This window comes from Microchirus variegatus (assembly GCF_963457635.1).
Source record: "Microchirus variegatus genome assembly, chromosome: 21".
Taxonomy (NCBI): domain Eukaryota; kingdom Metazoa; phylum Chordata; class Actinopteri; order Pleuronectiformes; family Soleidae; genus Microchirus; species Microchirus variegatus.
The window spans coordinates 19079557-19095736 of record NC_139822.1 but is presented as its reverse complement, the minus strand read 5'-3'; the positions used below and the strand labels follow the sequence as shown (position 1 = coordinate 19095736).

At 40.7% G+C, this 16180-nt stretch overlaps 2 protein-coding genes across 2 annotated transcripts; both read right to left on the bottom strand.

Annotated features, from left to right (window-relative positions):
• Positions 1-2749: 2749 nt before the first annotated feature.
• LOC310942678 (odorant receptor 131-2-like) lies at positions 2750-6645 on the bottom strand (the record flags this gene model as incomplete). Its single annotated transcript, XM_083908094.1, has 4 exons — positions 2750-2998; positions 4222-4647; positions 4744-4882; positions 6443-6645. 4 exons carry the CDS (start codon positions 6643-6645, stop codon positions 2750-2752), a joined length of 1017 nt encoding a protein of 338 aa, XP_083764220.1.
• Positions 6646-10192: 3547 nt separating this feature from the next.
• On the bottom strand, positions 10193-12746 carry LOC310942677 (odorant receptor 131-2-like; the record flags this gene model as incomplete). The annotated part of the gene is made up of 2 exons (XM_083908093.1): positions 12642-12746; positions 10193-10993 (listed from the first exon to the last, which is right to left on the bottom strand). The coding sequence occupies exon 2, from the start codon at positions 10952-10954 to the stop codon at positions 10193-10195; it is 762 nt and encodes a 253-aa protein (XP_083764219.1). The 5' UTR covers positions 10955-10993; positions 12642-12746.
• Between the last annotated feature and the right edge of the window lie 3434 nt (positions 12747-16180).

Here is a 16180-nt window from a genome sequence, read left to right as displayed (position 1 = left end):
TGATATGTTAAGATTCACACCCCAATCAATAACGGCGTCCCCCAAAGATCAATACTGGTCCCCATGCATATTTATTTTTTAACTTAAATTAGCGATGCACACTTTTATGTTGACACCATTTTGTATGTCACAAAAACAACAAACATGGGGGGGGGGGGTCTTTTTGGAAGACTGAGTTATTTCACCTGAACGACCTTAAAGAGAGTCTTGTGGTGCGGCGTGTTGTAGATGTTGATGTAATAACAGAGTGGTTTTGTCGAGAAGATAAAGAGAGGCTGCGTCGCCAAGAGGATGACGAGGTCTGCGAGGGCCGGCGTGACGGACGCCGCCCAGATCAGTGCGATCAGAGCGTAGGCTCGCCGCACCGTGCAAACGTGAACGTGGTGGAGAGGCCGACAAATGGCAACGTAACGCTCGACCGCCATGCCGGCCAGGTTCAGAGGGCTGATCCTGCAGGAAGAGGGGAAAAAAATAGATTTAGAACGTTTGCTCTAAATACAACAAATATATAACAGAGTTTCCCTTCTGATTTATACGAAATTAAAAGACACAGTCACAATTCAAGGCGACATATTATGCAAAATCAACTTTTTGATCATTTAAATCAAAGATTTGCAACTCTGGAGGTCATATCAGTCGGCAAAGACTCACTCATGTGAGAGACAAGTAGGTCGCTCGTTCAGGGGCAAAACCAGAATCACAGAAACCAAATAATTCTGCAAAGCACAAACACCCACTTGTTGGTGGTACCCAAGATGACCAGTAGGAGGCAGCAGTGAGCTACAGAGATGTTGGTGGTGTAGCTCAGAACCTGCAGCGTCACAGACACCGTCAACATGATCATGTCGTTGATCACCAGGTGGATGAAGAGCACGTACCTGCAGGAGCAAACACCTCATCTCATTTATGTAAATACAAACATGAGGAAATGATTTCAATCAAAAGACAAACGTTAAAATCCAAAAAAGTTAAATTTTTTAAATCAATTTCTTTGTTATATCAAAGCAGAAAGTCAAAACTATATAAAATTAACTATTCTAAGCCTAAACCTGAAGATAAAGGTGTCTCCTCCATCACCTGGGGTCTTGCCTGAAGACCTCACTCTTGAAGTAGATGTAAACAAAGGCTCCGTTGATGCCGTTGATGCTGATGCTGAGGATGAAGACGACGAAGTTCTTCATCACGGCCTCGTTCACACCGTCCACGCGTTTGCTGGAGTTCATGACCCTGGAGGAAAAAAAAATACCACATCTTTGTCAACTTCATTTATGTCAATAATATAATAATATTCACATCCTGAATGTCCAATTTGTGTTATATAGAACAAAGTAAAAAACAAAACATTGACATCAAGGCGTATAAAACATTCAACTATGTGAGCAAATACACATTTAAATGTGTATTGTGTATTTTATATATGTTGTAAATGTCCTTATAATTATTGTGATACATTGTATCACAACATACAGTATGGCTATATATATATATATATACACACACGTAGATATATATATGTATATATATATATGTATATATATATATATATATATATATACATATATATATATAGCCATACATAACACATACTGTGATGATCAGTATGATGTGTATATATCTACACATATACATATAAAACGGTTATATTTAAATGACAGAGAAGATGTTTAAATGATGTAAAATTAAAGTTGATTCATGAAAAGAAACAAATAGAAATCCGAAAAGTAAACGTTATGTTAAATATCGAAGATAAATGATTTGTTGTTGTTTTTAATATTAAATATTTTCTGTCACATAATTTATGTCACAGTAAAATAATCCGTATTAAATGTATAAATAAGAAATGAACAATGTGATTAAACTACTGCAAAGTATAGAAATACAAATCAAAATAGAAATATCTTAAGCAACACAATGAAAATACATGAATATAAAATTATTTAAAAAAAAATATATATAATTATTTTATTTATTGTTTTATATTTGCATATTGTGAAAATCAACAAACGGATAAATAAATATGTAAGTATTGAAATATTTACTCAGGAAAACAAACAGGAGAACTTGGAGAACAGATTATAACAGACTGGTTAATACATCAAAAGAACGTAAGAACATAATTATTTCATTATTAAACAATTTAACCTCCAATTGTTCTGCTTTTCTTTTTTTTTTTTAAATTATTTTTCATTCTAAAACTTCAGGACAAACAAATATCACTTTTCAGTTCCTGTCACTAAGTTTCTGATACTTACAGTTCAGAGCCACAGTGGTCTGGTCTGGTCTGGTCTGGTCTGGTCTGGTCTGGTCTGAAGTGAGAGAAACCTGGAAGAGGAGCAGTTTTAATAGACGCTCGCGCTCACGTGTGTGTATTTAAATGAGCTTTAATGATGGTAAAATGAATTGCACACGTGTTTTTGCACCAGGAGCATTTCACTGTATAATAGACATATACTATAGAGATGATATAATGACTTTTTATGCTTATTTTATTACAAAAAAAGACAGATGTGAATGTTGAAGAAGAAAGTTTCCCAGAAAAAAAAAAAAGCCCACTGAAAATAAAAAAGCTGAATCTTACATTTTTACTGCTTCATATGTATCATATAAACATTTTAAAGTGACAACAGTCTTCTCTTTTTTGAGGTAAACGATATAAAAGTGAAGTTCGCATTCACACTTTTGTGTCGCTCCGTGACACAAAAGTATATCAGTATTATCTTTATCAAAAGTCAAATATCTGGACACGTCGTCACGTCGCCTTCACGTTCACTCTGACCAACGCGGGCCTGACGCCGCGGCTCCGACACACCAGGTCCCGGGTCCAGTACTTTCTGAACAACTCGTCCCGGAAGCCGTAGATCATGGGGCTGAGGAAGCGAGGGATGACGTAGACGAGCAGGAAGAAGACGTAGCGGATCTCCAGACCGAGGCGCGGGAAGAGGGAGATGAGCGCCGCCTGCAGGGAGGGAACCACGAAGGCGAGCATGCACAGCAGCAGCTGAAAGGAAAACGACGTCAAAAGATGTATGACAAAGGGTAAACTCTGACCCCTGACCCCTCAAGATGGAAGTTTCTGCATTTTTGTCTCATTTGTTTCACATTCATTTGCAGGTGTAAATGAAAAATTTACAAGGTTTCTTGAAAGCATCTCGTAGCTGCGATTCTAAGCTCAAAATACCGTGTTAATACCACACAACAGTTGTGGGTCACTGGAGCCTATCCCAGCCGTTGCCCCCATGGCCGTTGCCCCTGCAGGCCTAAGATACTGAGCTTATCCTGGCTAATCATGGAAGGCCCCCTGTCTTAAATCCTTGGCACAGACCCTGGTATACTCGTGTTTCAGGGCTCCTGTAGTATCCCACTTACGGTACAAGCCTTGATGCAGGGAACAAGACGCAAATCCTACCAAAGAAGAAGAGAACAATGCTACAGCTCCCTTGTGCACATCTGGTTCAAGTGGCTCACAGCTCAACGGTCCGCCGGGTTGTCGTACCACACGACATTTGTGGGTCACTGGAGCCGAACCCAGCTGACACAGGGCTGACAACCGCTACACGACCGTGTGGCCTATGGCCATTGCCCCTGCAGTCCTACGATACTTAGATTATCCTGGCTAATCATGGATGCCCCCCTTTATTGAATCCGTGGTTTACTTCCACGCACATTACGCACATTGCACGGACCCTGATATACTTGCAAGTCAGGGTCCTGTAGTAGGGGACCGTATCTATGTTCCCCGGGTCCTATGTTCCCCGCTTTGTATGTGACCAGGGAACCCTTATTCTAAAAAAGGGTCCTATGTTCCCTGCTGTTCACCCAAAGGACCCGGGGAACATGTCCTTGTCGTGAACAAACCGGGAAACTCCCTCTCTCCCGCTCTCTCTCTAACCCTTACCCTAACCCTAACACTACCCAAACCTAACCCTAACCCTGGAGCTCCACACCCAGGCTTCCACAAAGTGGGGAACATAGGACCCGGGGAACATAGGTACGACCCCGTCCTGTAGTATCCCACCTACGGCAAAAGCCTTGACTCAGGGAACAAAACGCATTCCTACGAAAGAAGACGAGAACAACGCTACAGCTCCCTTGTACACATCTGGTTCAAGTGGTCCATAGGGCATCGAGGGTTGCCAGATCGAGGTTGTGTGTGGACGTATACCAGGGCCTTTAGATCGGGGCTCTGGGCCTTTTCCCGTCCCCCGCTGCGGTGACACCCACCTGCACGCCGTGAAGCAGCACCGTGTTCCTGGCTCTCTTCACCGAGGCGAGGCCGGCCGACGCGGCCCGCGCCGTCAGCATGATCTTGCAGTAGGTGTAGAGCAGCGTCAGCGCGACGCAGGACAGGTACATGCCGTCGAACACGCAGTTCTTGTAGTAGATGGAGCGGTCGCGGAAGAGGAGCGAGTGGTCGCAGAAGATGGCGCCGCGGAAGAAACCCGGGGGCTCCTTGACGACGGCGACGAGGAGGTCGGTGACGGGCGGGGCGGCGGTGAGGGTGAAGATGGCGGAGATGAGCAGCAGGGTGCGCGGCACCGTGCACATCTGGATGTAGTGCAGGGGGAAGGCGATGGCGACGTAGCGCTCCAGGGCCATGCCGGCCAGGATGAGCGGCGTGGAGCGCGTGGTCAGGACCGCAGTCATGATCTGAGGGAGGTACAGTGGAACATTATAGATGCTAAGAACACGACTAGATCCTATGGCTGGACTGATGATGATGGTGGTGGTGACGTCACGACTCACCAGGAAGCAGCAGACGGACGCGTGGATCTTCCTGAAGATGTAACTGACCACGTAGAGGGCGGTGACCAGCGTGAGCTGCAGCGCGTCGTTCACGACCATGCAGACAAACATGATGTAACGGGGGTTTTCGTAGAAGAGGCTGCACACAAAGAGATAATGATGTTTGTTTTCAAGTAATTGTCAGGGCCAGAAGTCCTCATGGAGACCAAAACCTGGGGTGAATTCCAATTCCTTGCTTAACCCTCAATCTCAAAAATGTTCTCCCTCTAGTCCAAGTGCTGTCCCGATGCTCAGAAAAATTAAGTTGTGGGCCGAGTTTAAGGGCTGTATCGCCCTCAATATTGAGATTTTCCGATACCACCCTTGGGAGCAAGGGCTACCCAGAATGCAGTGCGTGTTTTGACACAACAAAGATGGCGCCGAAAGCAGCGAAACGGGTGCGATACTAATGAAGTATTTTCTTTGTTAATAGAGATATAAAAATGATCTTAGTTCAGGCCCATATTATGGATTACTGACGTCATTGTTGCGTAACATTTATTTTTATTTTACAATCTTTTGTCAATAGTCGGCCGGTGCGGTTTACTTTTCAATAAGCCGTGGTGTGTGGTAACTGTCAGCTGAATATTTGTATGAGTATCATCTTATAACTCACTGACAACCTAATAACTTGACTGACGTAATTGTGCCCCCTACAGTCTGAAGACGTATCTGCATTTAAGGGGTGTCCCATTTTCTAAGTGACAAAATAACCCTCAACACTTGGTTTTGAGGCCCAGTTAAGATTAAGGGTTGAGCTTGAGGGTTAAGATAGGAATTGGAATTGGCCCCAAAACCTGGTCCTCATGAGGCAGAACTTGATTCTTCACGACTCAGACCCGTTAGTCATCAACTCCAGTCCATGTCACGTGGCACCGCCACTTAATTATGAGTTATATTATCGATATTTTTTGAGTAATTTTGCATTTTGCAAATTCAGCTATTCAGTTATGGTGAACTAAATACTGTATATAGTTCATTATATCAACACAGACACCTTTATTTTGAAATTCTGTGAAATCTCATCAATCGTTGCGATACCATGATGCTAATTGGCCTAGCCTCCTGCTGAGTAGTTGCTTTTTTCGCCCCCCCAAAATGGAAATGGAAGTCAACGCAGTGTCTGGAAAAAGAACTTCAGGCTGTGATTGAGAGCGTCTGTAGAGGGCAGCACATCACTACTCAGGGTACAGCCTACCGGAAGTGAATATTATTATTATTATCATTATTGTTATTAGAAGAAGACACATTTTGATTCTAACCCATCATTTTGAGTGGACTAAGGAAGGCAATGGTAAAACATGTACTGCAGTACCTGGTGTTTGACCAGAGAGGGCAGTAGATACACACATTTTTAAATGTATAATTTCAATATTTTACACCAGTGTCCTCATTACGAAAGTACAGGACTGTGTGTGTGTGTGTGTTGTTTTCAGGTATTTCTCATGTTGTGGGGACCTACACGTGTTTACACACTCACATCGTGGGGACTTGTCTTCCTTATGGGGACAAAAGTCAAGTTCCCCATAACAAAAATTCTAACATTTTATGGTGAAGACATGTTGTGTAGTTAGGATGAGGTTAGGGACGGGCTAGGGAATGTATTGTGTCCTCACAAAGATATAAAAACAACCGTGTGTGTGTGTGTGTGTGTGTATACCTGTGCCGCAGGAAGGTGCGCACCATGCTGCCGTTGATAACACTGAGGGCGAGCCACACCAACATGGCTACGATGTTCTTGGTCAGCGCGTTGGAGAAGCTGTCTTTGGACACGGACACAGCGCCCCCTGCCGCCAGAATGCTGCTATTGCTGGCCATGGCCAGCAGGTCCACGTCAGAGGTGGAGGAGGTGAAGTTCAGCATCACTGACGTCTGAAGAGACGCAGAAATCACACACACACGCGCAAATACACCACATTTTACACCTCATAACAGTTTCTGATGGTGTGATATTTATACTTAAAAGTTTTGAGTTATGTTTTCAGTGAAATTTCAGCTAAATATCACAAGTTATCAATATTTCAACTGAACAAGAAATGAACTTGTCTGTTGAAACAAAGCTAATCTTCAGTTTTTACAGTGTGCATATTATAATTTTGCAGTTATGATAAAAATATTATATAACATATTTTCACAGTACAATAACACAATGTCATTACACACGTTCCACACACAAAGCTGCGCTCTGTCGTTCTATGTTGTGGTTGTGATGTTTTTTTAATCATGTTATATTTGTATTTCTAGTACTACTATAACCCAGTAGTATACAGTAGTATAGCAGCTCTGCAGCCTCTCAACCACACAGCAGTTGGCAGATATAATTTGAGTCATTTGAGTTTTAGAACTTTTAAAATCACTAACACGTGAGCGAATGACGTGACAAAATACACAAACGTGTACATTTAACCACGGCTGTTCTGTACAAACCTGCAGTAGAAACATAAACACTGTCTTCATGTCATCAGGAATTCATTCAAAAATGATGATGTTACTTTGAAAACTGCAGAAAGAGCAGAGGAAAATAGTGTTAGAAAAACAGACTTCAAAAGCAGAATTAAAAACAGATACGCTGATTCTGTGATGATGTCAAATTCTGACCACTTTTTTTTTATTTTTACAAGACTTGACCTCTATAACTGTTTTTGAATGCCTCAATTTTTTCTTCAATTTCCCTTTCTTTAAAAAAATTTAAACACCTTTTTAATGAACTTGCTGCAAAAATGTACTTCAAAAATATGTTGACCTTTGCAACCTTTGCAAACCTGAGAGTAATACTTATGTGTTCAAGTGCCTGCCAAGAGTTAATATTATACTAATATATGATGATAACAGTCAAATCATTCAAATATAAACAGTAAATTAATATACAACCAAAATACATGATGAGAACTGTCAAATAATTCAAATATAAACAATAAATTAATATGATAACTGTCAACTATTACACATATTAATATACTTTATCAATATTATATTATCAATAATATGAATGTATTGTTTATGAATGAATATGCAACCAAAAATGCATTACATTAATGTACAACACAAATATATGATGTTATTATCATGTAATTTAAATACAAATATAAATATATAAAACGCCTCATCATAGTGATGTTACAGGACACAGAGTTTTAAATTCCAGATATAAAATATATGTTTAGAGATAAGATTTTCTGTCATTGGTATTTCATATATGTTTAATATTCATACATATGCTCATATCACCATAAACTGTAGGTGACCTCACAGAATGTTATGTGATATTTTACATTTCAGTAAATGTACTTACGTCATTCAGCAGCTTGTAAATATTCTCCGTTTGTCTGTGAATAAAATATTAAATGCATTAGACCAGAAAACAAAGAAGTTATGAATCATAACATAATAACAATAAGCTGCACAGATGCATATGTGACATAACAATCATGTTAAAGGTGAAACACACACCGTTAACATTTACAACAAAGTGAAACTCATACTATTGAGTTATTGATGAAGTGATAACGGCTGCAGCCTGAGCGCCGGTATATAAGCTTTACTCTGTGTGTATGTGTGTGTGAGTATGGATGAGGTCGTCATAGCGACAGGGTAAAGGTCACATGTTTGAAACACAAAACATCATCATATAGTAACGTTTATAGATATGTGATGTTTTAGGGGAAAATGTATGTGATGAAACAAATGAAACACATTTGCATATTAGTTAATATTAGTTAATTAGTCATTTACAAGCTAATTCGTTTTAGCCAATTTACAAAATTTGTTCAACTAATTTACAAAACTTAAAACTAATTTACAGTTTCACAAAACACATTTGAAACTTTTGTAAATGTGTTTTCTGGACTCTAAATGTGTTATGTTTTTCTTTGTAAATTCATTAAACTAATTGTGTAAATTAGTTTAAATTAAAACTAAATGAAAATGTTGATTTTTAAATTGTTTATTATTTTACTTGCTTATTATTCTGGACGTGCTCTTCATATAAACCACAGTAGCCTCACGCTGACGTTTGATTTTTAATTATGATTTTTATTTTGTATATACAGAACGTGAAGTGTGTGAAATACAGTAAAAAAAAAAAAACTTAAAAAATACACAATTGCAGATTTGACACAGATATTTAATTGGATACAGTGATGACGTAAAGCATGTTTGTATCAGAAGGTCAATGGTACAGTGGCCCTGAAGGTCAATGGTACGGTGGCCCTGAAGGTCAATGGTACGGTGGCCCTGAAGGTCAACGGTACGGTGGCCCTGAAGGTCAATGGTACGGTGGCCCTGAAGGTCCAACACAGGACGTTTACATCAACCAAAACATACAACATTTGCGTCTGGACAGGAATTCTTTTTTTGTGATTGGACGGAACCAACGTCGTCATGATGTCTTGCTTTGTAAAAACATGAATTTTGACCTTCAGGGCCACCGTACAAAGGTCAACCGTTTCTTTTAAAAGACGGCAAACTATAATGACCTAAATCACGTCATCATTAGTGAATCGAATTGCACAAATTGTGAAAACTGTGTGCATAATGTAGTCTGTGAAACCGTTATTATACATGTTTACGTCATCTTATTTAAATATATACACGTCAATTTGAACACATTTTTACGGCATGGACGCAAAAAAACCCTCCTGTGACCCATCTGTGGGTACCGACCATGGATGTATAATATGAACTGGATAGAGCTCCGCCCCCTCTGCCTTGAAGACATGGTGGCCACTGTGGGTACTGCAACAGAAAACCCCATAAAAGCCCAAAAGCCCAAAAAGCAATTTTCCCACTGAATACACAATTTGAGATTTGACACAGATATTTAATTGTATACAGTGATGACGTGAAGCATGTTTGTATCAGAAGGTCAATGGTACGGTGGCCCTGAAGGTCCAACACACAACGTTTACATTGTTTTCCAAAACTCAACATCAACCAAAAACATAAATTTGTGTCTGGACAGGAATTCTTATTTGTGATTGTGTGACAGAGCCAATGTTGTGATGATGTCCTGCTTTGTAAAACATGAATTTTGACCTTCAGGGCCACCGTACAAAGGTCAACCGTTTCTTTTAAAAGACGGCAAACTATGGTGACCCAAATCACGTCATCATTTGTGAATCAAATTGTGAATAACGTAGTCTGTGAAACCGTTATTATACATGTTGATGTCTTATTTAAATATATACACATCAATTTGAACACATTTTTACGGCATGGACGCAAAAAACCCTCATGTGACCCGTCTGTGGGTACAGACCCAGTGTTTGTGAATTGGGAACCATGTCGAGCAGCTTCTTCTCTTGTTTTTGTCAGGAGAAACCTTCACCTTTATGTTTATATCTCTCTATTATAATGAAAACATAAGACACTGGAATCGTCTTATTCTCTATCGGACTTGTCCGTCCTCGGATCACCTGCCGTGCTGCGGTGCCACTCTGTCTCTGCAGCCTTTGCTCAGCAGATGCCTTTTCAGGTACATCCTGAACTTCTTGTCTCTGACGCCGTAGACGATCGGGCTGAGGAAGCGCGGCAGGATGTAGACGACCAGGTAGTTCGCGTACCGGATCTCCAGGATGCGCCCGGGGAAGAGGAGATGCAGCATCAGCTCCACGCTGGGCGAGATGTAGGAGAGCAGGCACATGGCCAGCTGGGCGCCGTGGATGAGGATGGTGTTCCTGGCCCTCTGGGCCGACGTCTTCTCCGTGGAGAGGGCTCGGGCGGCGAACACGATCCGGAAGTAGGTGAAGACCAGGGTGAGGAACACGCCGGAGAAGTAGATGATGTCGAAGGCCTGCCGCTTGGTCGCGAGGACCGGGTCTTTGAAGACGTTCTGGCGCAGGCAGAACACCGACTCGTGGAAGAAGCTGACGGACTCGGTGGCGAGCGTCACGAAGAGGTCCGTGATGTCCGGCGCCACGCATATGAACCAGATCAGCCCGATGACCATGTGCGTCCGCCTCACCGTGCAGATCTGCGCGTGGCGCAGGGGCTCGCACACGGCGATGTAGCGCTCGATGGCCATGCTGGCCAAGTTGACCGGCGTGTTTCTGGTGGTGAAGACGGCCACGAGGATGAAGAAGCAGCAGAAGGAGACGTTGATCTTGTAGAAGACGTAGCTGAGGATGAAGAGCGTGATGGTGACGGTCAGCTGGATGGCGTCGTTTATCACCATGTGGATGAAGAGGATGTAGCGAGGGTCCTCGTAGAAGGTCTGGGGGAAGACGAGGACAGAGGGGGTGAGTCGGTCGCACTGTGTGGACGTTATTGAATTCATGTGGTTCCATCACGTTATGGGCTTTTATCTTCAATGAAGGACGATCTTAAAGGTCACATAGAGTGGTCCTGTTGCACATATATGTTAGTTATGGAGGTTTATTTACATACATTAACTTGTTTTTATGCTCAAAAACCTCCTAGTTGCTGTAAACGAGCCGATAGAAATCTGTCCTTTTTGAAGCACTTGTCAGCCGCGCTATTTCAGACATAAATCTCGCCCGAGAAGACAGACTGTGTTGTGATTGGCCAATACCCCGGAAGTGACATTCGGCACACCCGCTCTCAGAAGCACAGCTCCCCCCTCTGGAACGGTGAAAGCACTGCTACTCATTATCGAAACATTGTTTAAAAATAGCTTCTTCACGACTCCCCGCCACAGTCCCTTTGACGACCTCCACAACGGACGTTATTCTTCTTCTGCGGTTCATTGCACGCAACCGGATGTGCCCGGACTAGTGCCCGGACTAGTGCCCGGCTGTTCAGGAGAACCGGTGTTTACGTAACTGGACCGGGTTTTTTCAGAGATCTCGCTGAGCCCCGAGATTACAATAAAACACAGTGTTATCAGCAGTGGCTGAACTGTTTGTTTAGAACCTTCAGGGCTTCTTAAGCAAGGTAATGACGCAGATACACACTAAAAAAAACCAGCGTTAATTGGAACTTCCGGTCTAGGTCTGCTTTAACGCTTCAACGTAACCGAGACATTTTGGACAATGCGTCCAACTTAACATCAACAGTTTGAGGAAGATCCTTCTGACTGTGTCCCAGAGGACAAAAAGCAAGGATGATAAAGACGTGGTTTGACAGTCTTTGACTCGCACACAGAGCTCTGACCTCAAACCCTGGCATCGAGCACCTTTGGGATGAACTGGACCAGAGACCAGTATCAGACCCTATAGTCCAACATCATCAAAGCTCTAGAAACACTGTGAAAATCTTGAGGAAAGTCTTCCAAGAAGAAGTTTGGAAACTGTTATAGCTGCAGTATATGTGTTTGAATACTTCATTATTAACATTATTAACACTTCAGGGAAATATTAACTGAGAAGTGGAAACTCTTTTTTCCCACAGACTTCCATTTAAAGTTTCTTTATTGGTGCAAACAACAAGGTCGCCCCCTGGTGGCTGATCAATATATTCTCACTTCCAGATGGACTTCTGATGTTGTGTTTCAGACTCTATCACAGTACTATGTACATATGGACAGTATTTACAACACTGTAAATCAATGAATAGTGTATTTATTTACTTAATTTAACAAAATCTATCTTTTTTATGGGTGTTTATAATATGTCAAAATGTAAGATGTTTTTGTTGTTTTGCTCCTCTGTGGTGAACATTGTTATTTTAGAGGTTTAGGGAACACCAATCAATATTTTTTGCACCATTTTATAAACCAAACAACGAATGAATTGATCAAACAGTCCAAATATATATTGTGTACACATTTAAAACACAATCCTCTCACTGGAACAAAGCAGAAATCGGTGAACGTTCTGATTTAATAAAACAATTAATCCCAGGAAAATGTTAAAAAATAGTAAAACCACAAATCAACAAATATTCTTCTGTTTTCTTTTTACCTGATGTCTGAAGAACGTCGTCACCAAAGTGCCGTTGATGTAACTGAGGACGAGCCAGACCAGAACCACGATCAGGTTCTTCACAAACGCTGTGGTGAACGTGTCTCTGATGAACGTGAGCTGAGTCGCCAGCAGAGGGAGCCAAAGAGAAGGAAACACAGGTGACTTCATCATTGTGCAGTGAAGGCAGGGGTGCGGCAAAGAAATGTGAGGGGCCTCGGGAGCCCAAAAAAAAACTCATTCGCTGTTATTTTTTTTACTTTCCTCTGTGTTGATTTGTGTTCACCACAGTTAATAATTTGAATTAAATTAAATTAAATTAAATTAAATTAAATTAAATTAAATTAAATTAAATTAAATTTGACTATATTGATCTAACACTGGGGGAAATCAGGAGCAGACAAAATAATGTGATGCACAATAATAAATACATGGAAATAATACTATGTAACATATATATATATATATATATATATACATATGTATATAAATATAAACAATGAAACTGAGACGCACAAAATGCAAAACATGTAACCCAAGATCAAAAATAAAAAACCTTTTTGCTTATTTTATTCTATTTTCTACAAAATTTTTCATCAGTTGTTGTTTTTAGTTTCCTTGTTTTACTTCATCTTATATTGATATATATTATTTTTACGTTTTATTGATTCTTGTAAGTTACTATTTCTTGTATATCTTATTGTATTCTCATATGCTTTATTTTGTATAACTTTATTAACTATATTTTCCACCTCGTTCATGCTGCGTCTCTAGAGCAGAGTCGAGCTGTTGTTTATAATTATTATTTATGACAATACATAATCTTGAATTACAGATATAATTTAATCAGGATTGCGTTTACACTCAAGGTAAAATAAAATGTTAATTCTAAATGAGAGGACAATGAGGAAAAAGTCACTGCGGTGAATCACCATCTTAAAGTAAAGTACATTTTGGAGAAGTTCATAGAAAAGTGCACATTAAAACATATATATGTGTATAAACAGAAGGTAAAATGGCTGCTTCACCAAACCTGATGAGGAAAACTCATGTTTCCTCCTGGAGCCTCTGAAGAGCTCATGTTTCTCTGAGACCTGAAGAGAAAAACAAACGCAAACAGAAAAATACTGAAAACACAAACTGACAAACGTATAAAACTCTGAAAACATCAGATTATCATCGTATCATCTCTAAAAAAAAGCCAAAACAGTTCAACATAGAACTTTAAGAAGAAGAACTATATTTTTCAGCACTTTGATCATTTGGACAGAAACTTGTGAAATAAGTTTTTAACACTTTAAATAACCTTAAAATACATTGCATGTAATTACATGTAACATGTATATTTACATGTATAGACAAAGAAATATTTCAACACAATATTTCACAGATTTTTGCTGGTAAAACACAAAAAACAATATTGTTTTTATATATATTTGGGCTGAGGATAAAGCCGGCGTAAAACTTGTGTTGATGAAGTGTGTGTGTGTGTGTGTGTGTGTGTGTGTCCTCCTGCACTTACCTGAGTCCAGGTGTGACACTGAAGACAGACAAAGTCACGCAGGACGCTTTATAAACCCTACGCGTGTCGACCAAAGTCATTTCCTTCCAATCGTCTTCCTCGGCGACAGAAGACGGTTGTTGTTGTTGTTGTGATGATGATGATGATGATGATGATGATGATGATGACGACGACGACGCCTGTTTGTGTTTACACTTCCTCAGCGCTGCACTCCTGATTAATCTGACTTCCTTTGAGCCTTAAAGTGTCAGAAACCGTTGAAAACGGGGGCCATGTTTTTTCCCCCCAAAACCTCCAAAAAACAACAACGTCCGCCAAGCGACAACATTTACATTTAGCTTCTCCTCCTACGTCTTTATATCGGGCACATTTTTATCTGCATAGTAAGGCAGACACTTAACAAGAACCAAACTGTTCATACCGGGAGCAACCACTAGGTGTCAGTGGAGGATTCGTCTAATCTACTCCGCGTACGAATACGTGCGTAAACGTTTCAACAACGTTTACACTCGTACATTTCTGACCTTAATATCTTAATATTTTATTTATAAACCGTTTGGTTTTATGTATTGATTCTCTGTGCCGCCAGTAGGGGGAGTTGCTGAGTTTGCCAACTATGAATTGAAAGATTTATCCGTAAGTTTGCAAATCTGGTGTCAAACAAAAACTTCTCACATTCAGTTTTACGAGCGTATTCATGAGTAGATAGAATAAGTAGAATAGATTTAGTATAGCATGTGTGTGAATGATCAATAATCATTATTATTGGCAGTAACAGAGGGCCCCAGAATCACATTTTGCTTAGGGCCACATGGAGGCTTGGGCCGGCCCTGATAACCATGCATTGACAAAAGTATAATATAAAAGATATTATCACTATCACGACTATATAAAAAAGTTAAATAGAATAGAATGTGCAGTGTACATAATAGACAATTTTGAGCATAAAATAATATATGTTTATATTGCACTTTTGTCAAAGGACAGTATATGTATATATATTGCAGAAGATGGCCGTGTCCACCTGTTCACCTCTGGTGTTCTCACCCTCCCTCCTGTGGGCGGAGCTTAGCCTTGATTAGCTCAGATTCTGTGCAAGCTTTTTGTTTGTTTCCTTGTGGCAAACGTGTGAATTCCAGCTCCTGTAAAGTCTGAATCAAAAGAACGTGTCTCTGTGAGCTCGACCTGGATGAAACCATGTCTAAACTTTTCTGTGGTTGTGTTTTGTGAAACCGTAGCAGAAGAGTCCGTGATCACAGCACATGTTCTGCTCCGGGCGCCGAACCGAGGTCTTAGTCCTGGAGTTGTGTTTTGTCCGTGGAAGACGGGATTGTGTCTTTAAAAGAGTGAAAAGTTGATTTTTCTTTTCATAGAACGATCGACCGCTGATGATTTGTTTGGAGGGTAAGTTGGACTGTTTTCCCTCGAGCTGTTTCCGATGTTAGCGTGCGCTAGTTCGGGTTTGTTAAATGCGGCGTAGAAGACGTTATCGCTGCCGACGTTTGGTGAGCTACGGCTAGTGACGCTCAAATTACGCAATGACGCGGTATTGAACCACTTTGCCGATTGTGTTGAACATGGGTTCGTTCATTCAAAGGTTCACTTCAGTGACATCTAGTGGTGAAATGGTAGACAACAAGCACTGTGTTCAGCTGATTCTGTGGACATATCTGGGATTGGGGGTGGGTGTGCTTTAGGACACTATACGGCGTTAACGTTAGCGCATGACGCGTTTCCATGGCAACCGAAACACACTAAAAAACAGCGTTTATTGGAACTTCCGGTCTAGGTCCGCTTTAAGGTTATAAGAAAATCTGCTAAATTTGCAGAGAAACCACATCGTTAACCTGTGGCGTATGTTTTTAATCTTTCGTTGAATGTCAGTCAAATTTCCTCTTCTATGGAAACCGGCCTGTTTAAAGTGAAATAAAACTGTTAAAATGTAACATGCATTTTTCTTCTTTACTTTTAAAGGTCCAGTGTGTAAGACTGAGTGACATCTAGTGGTGAGACTGCA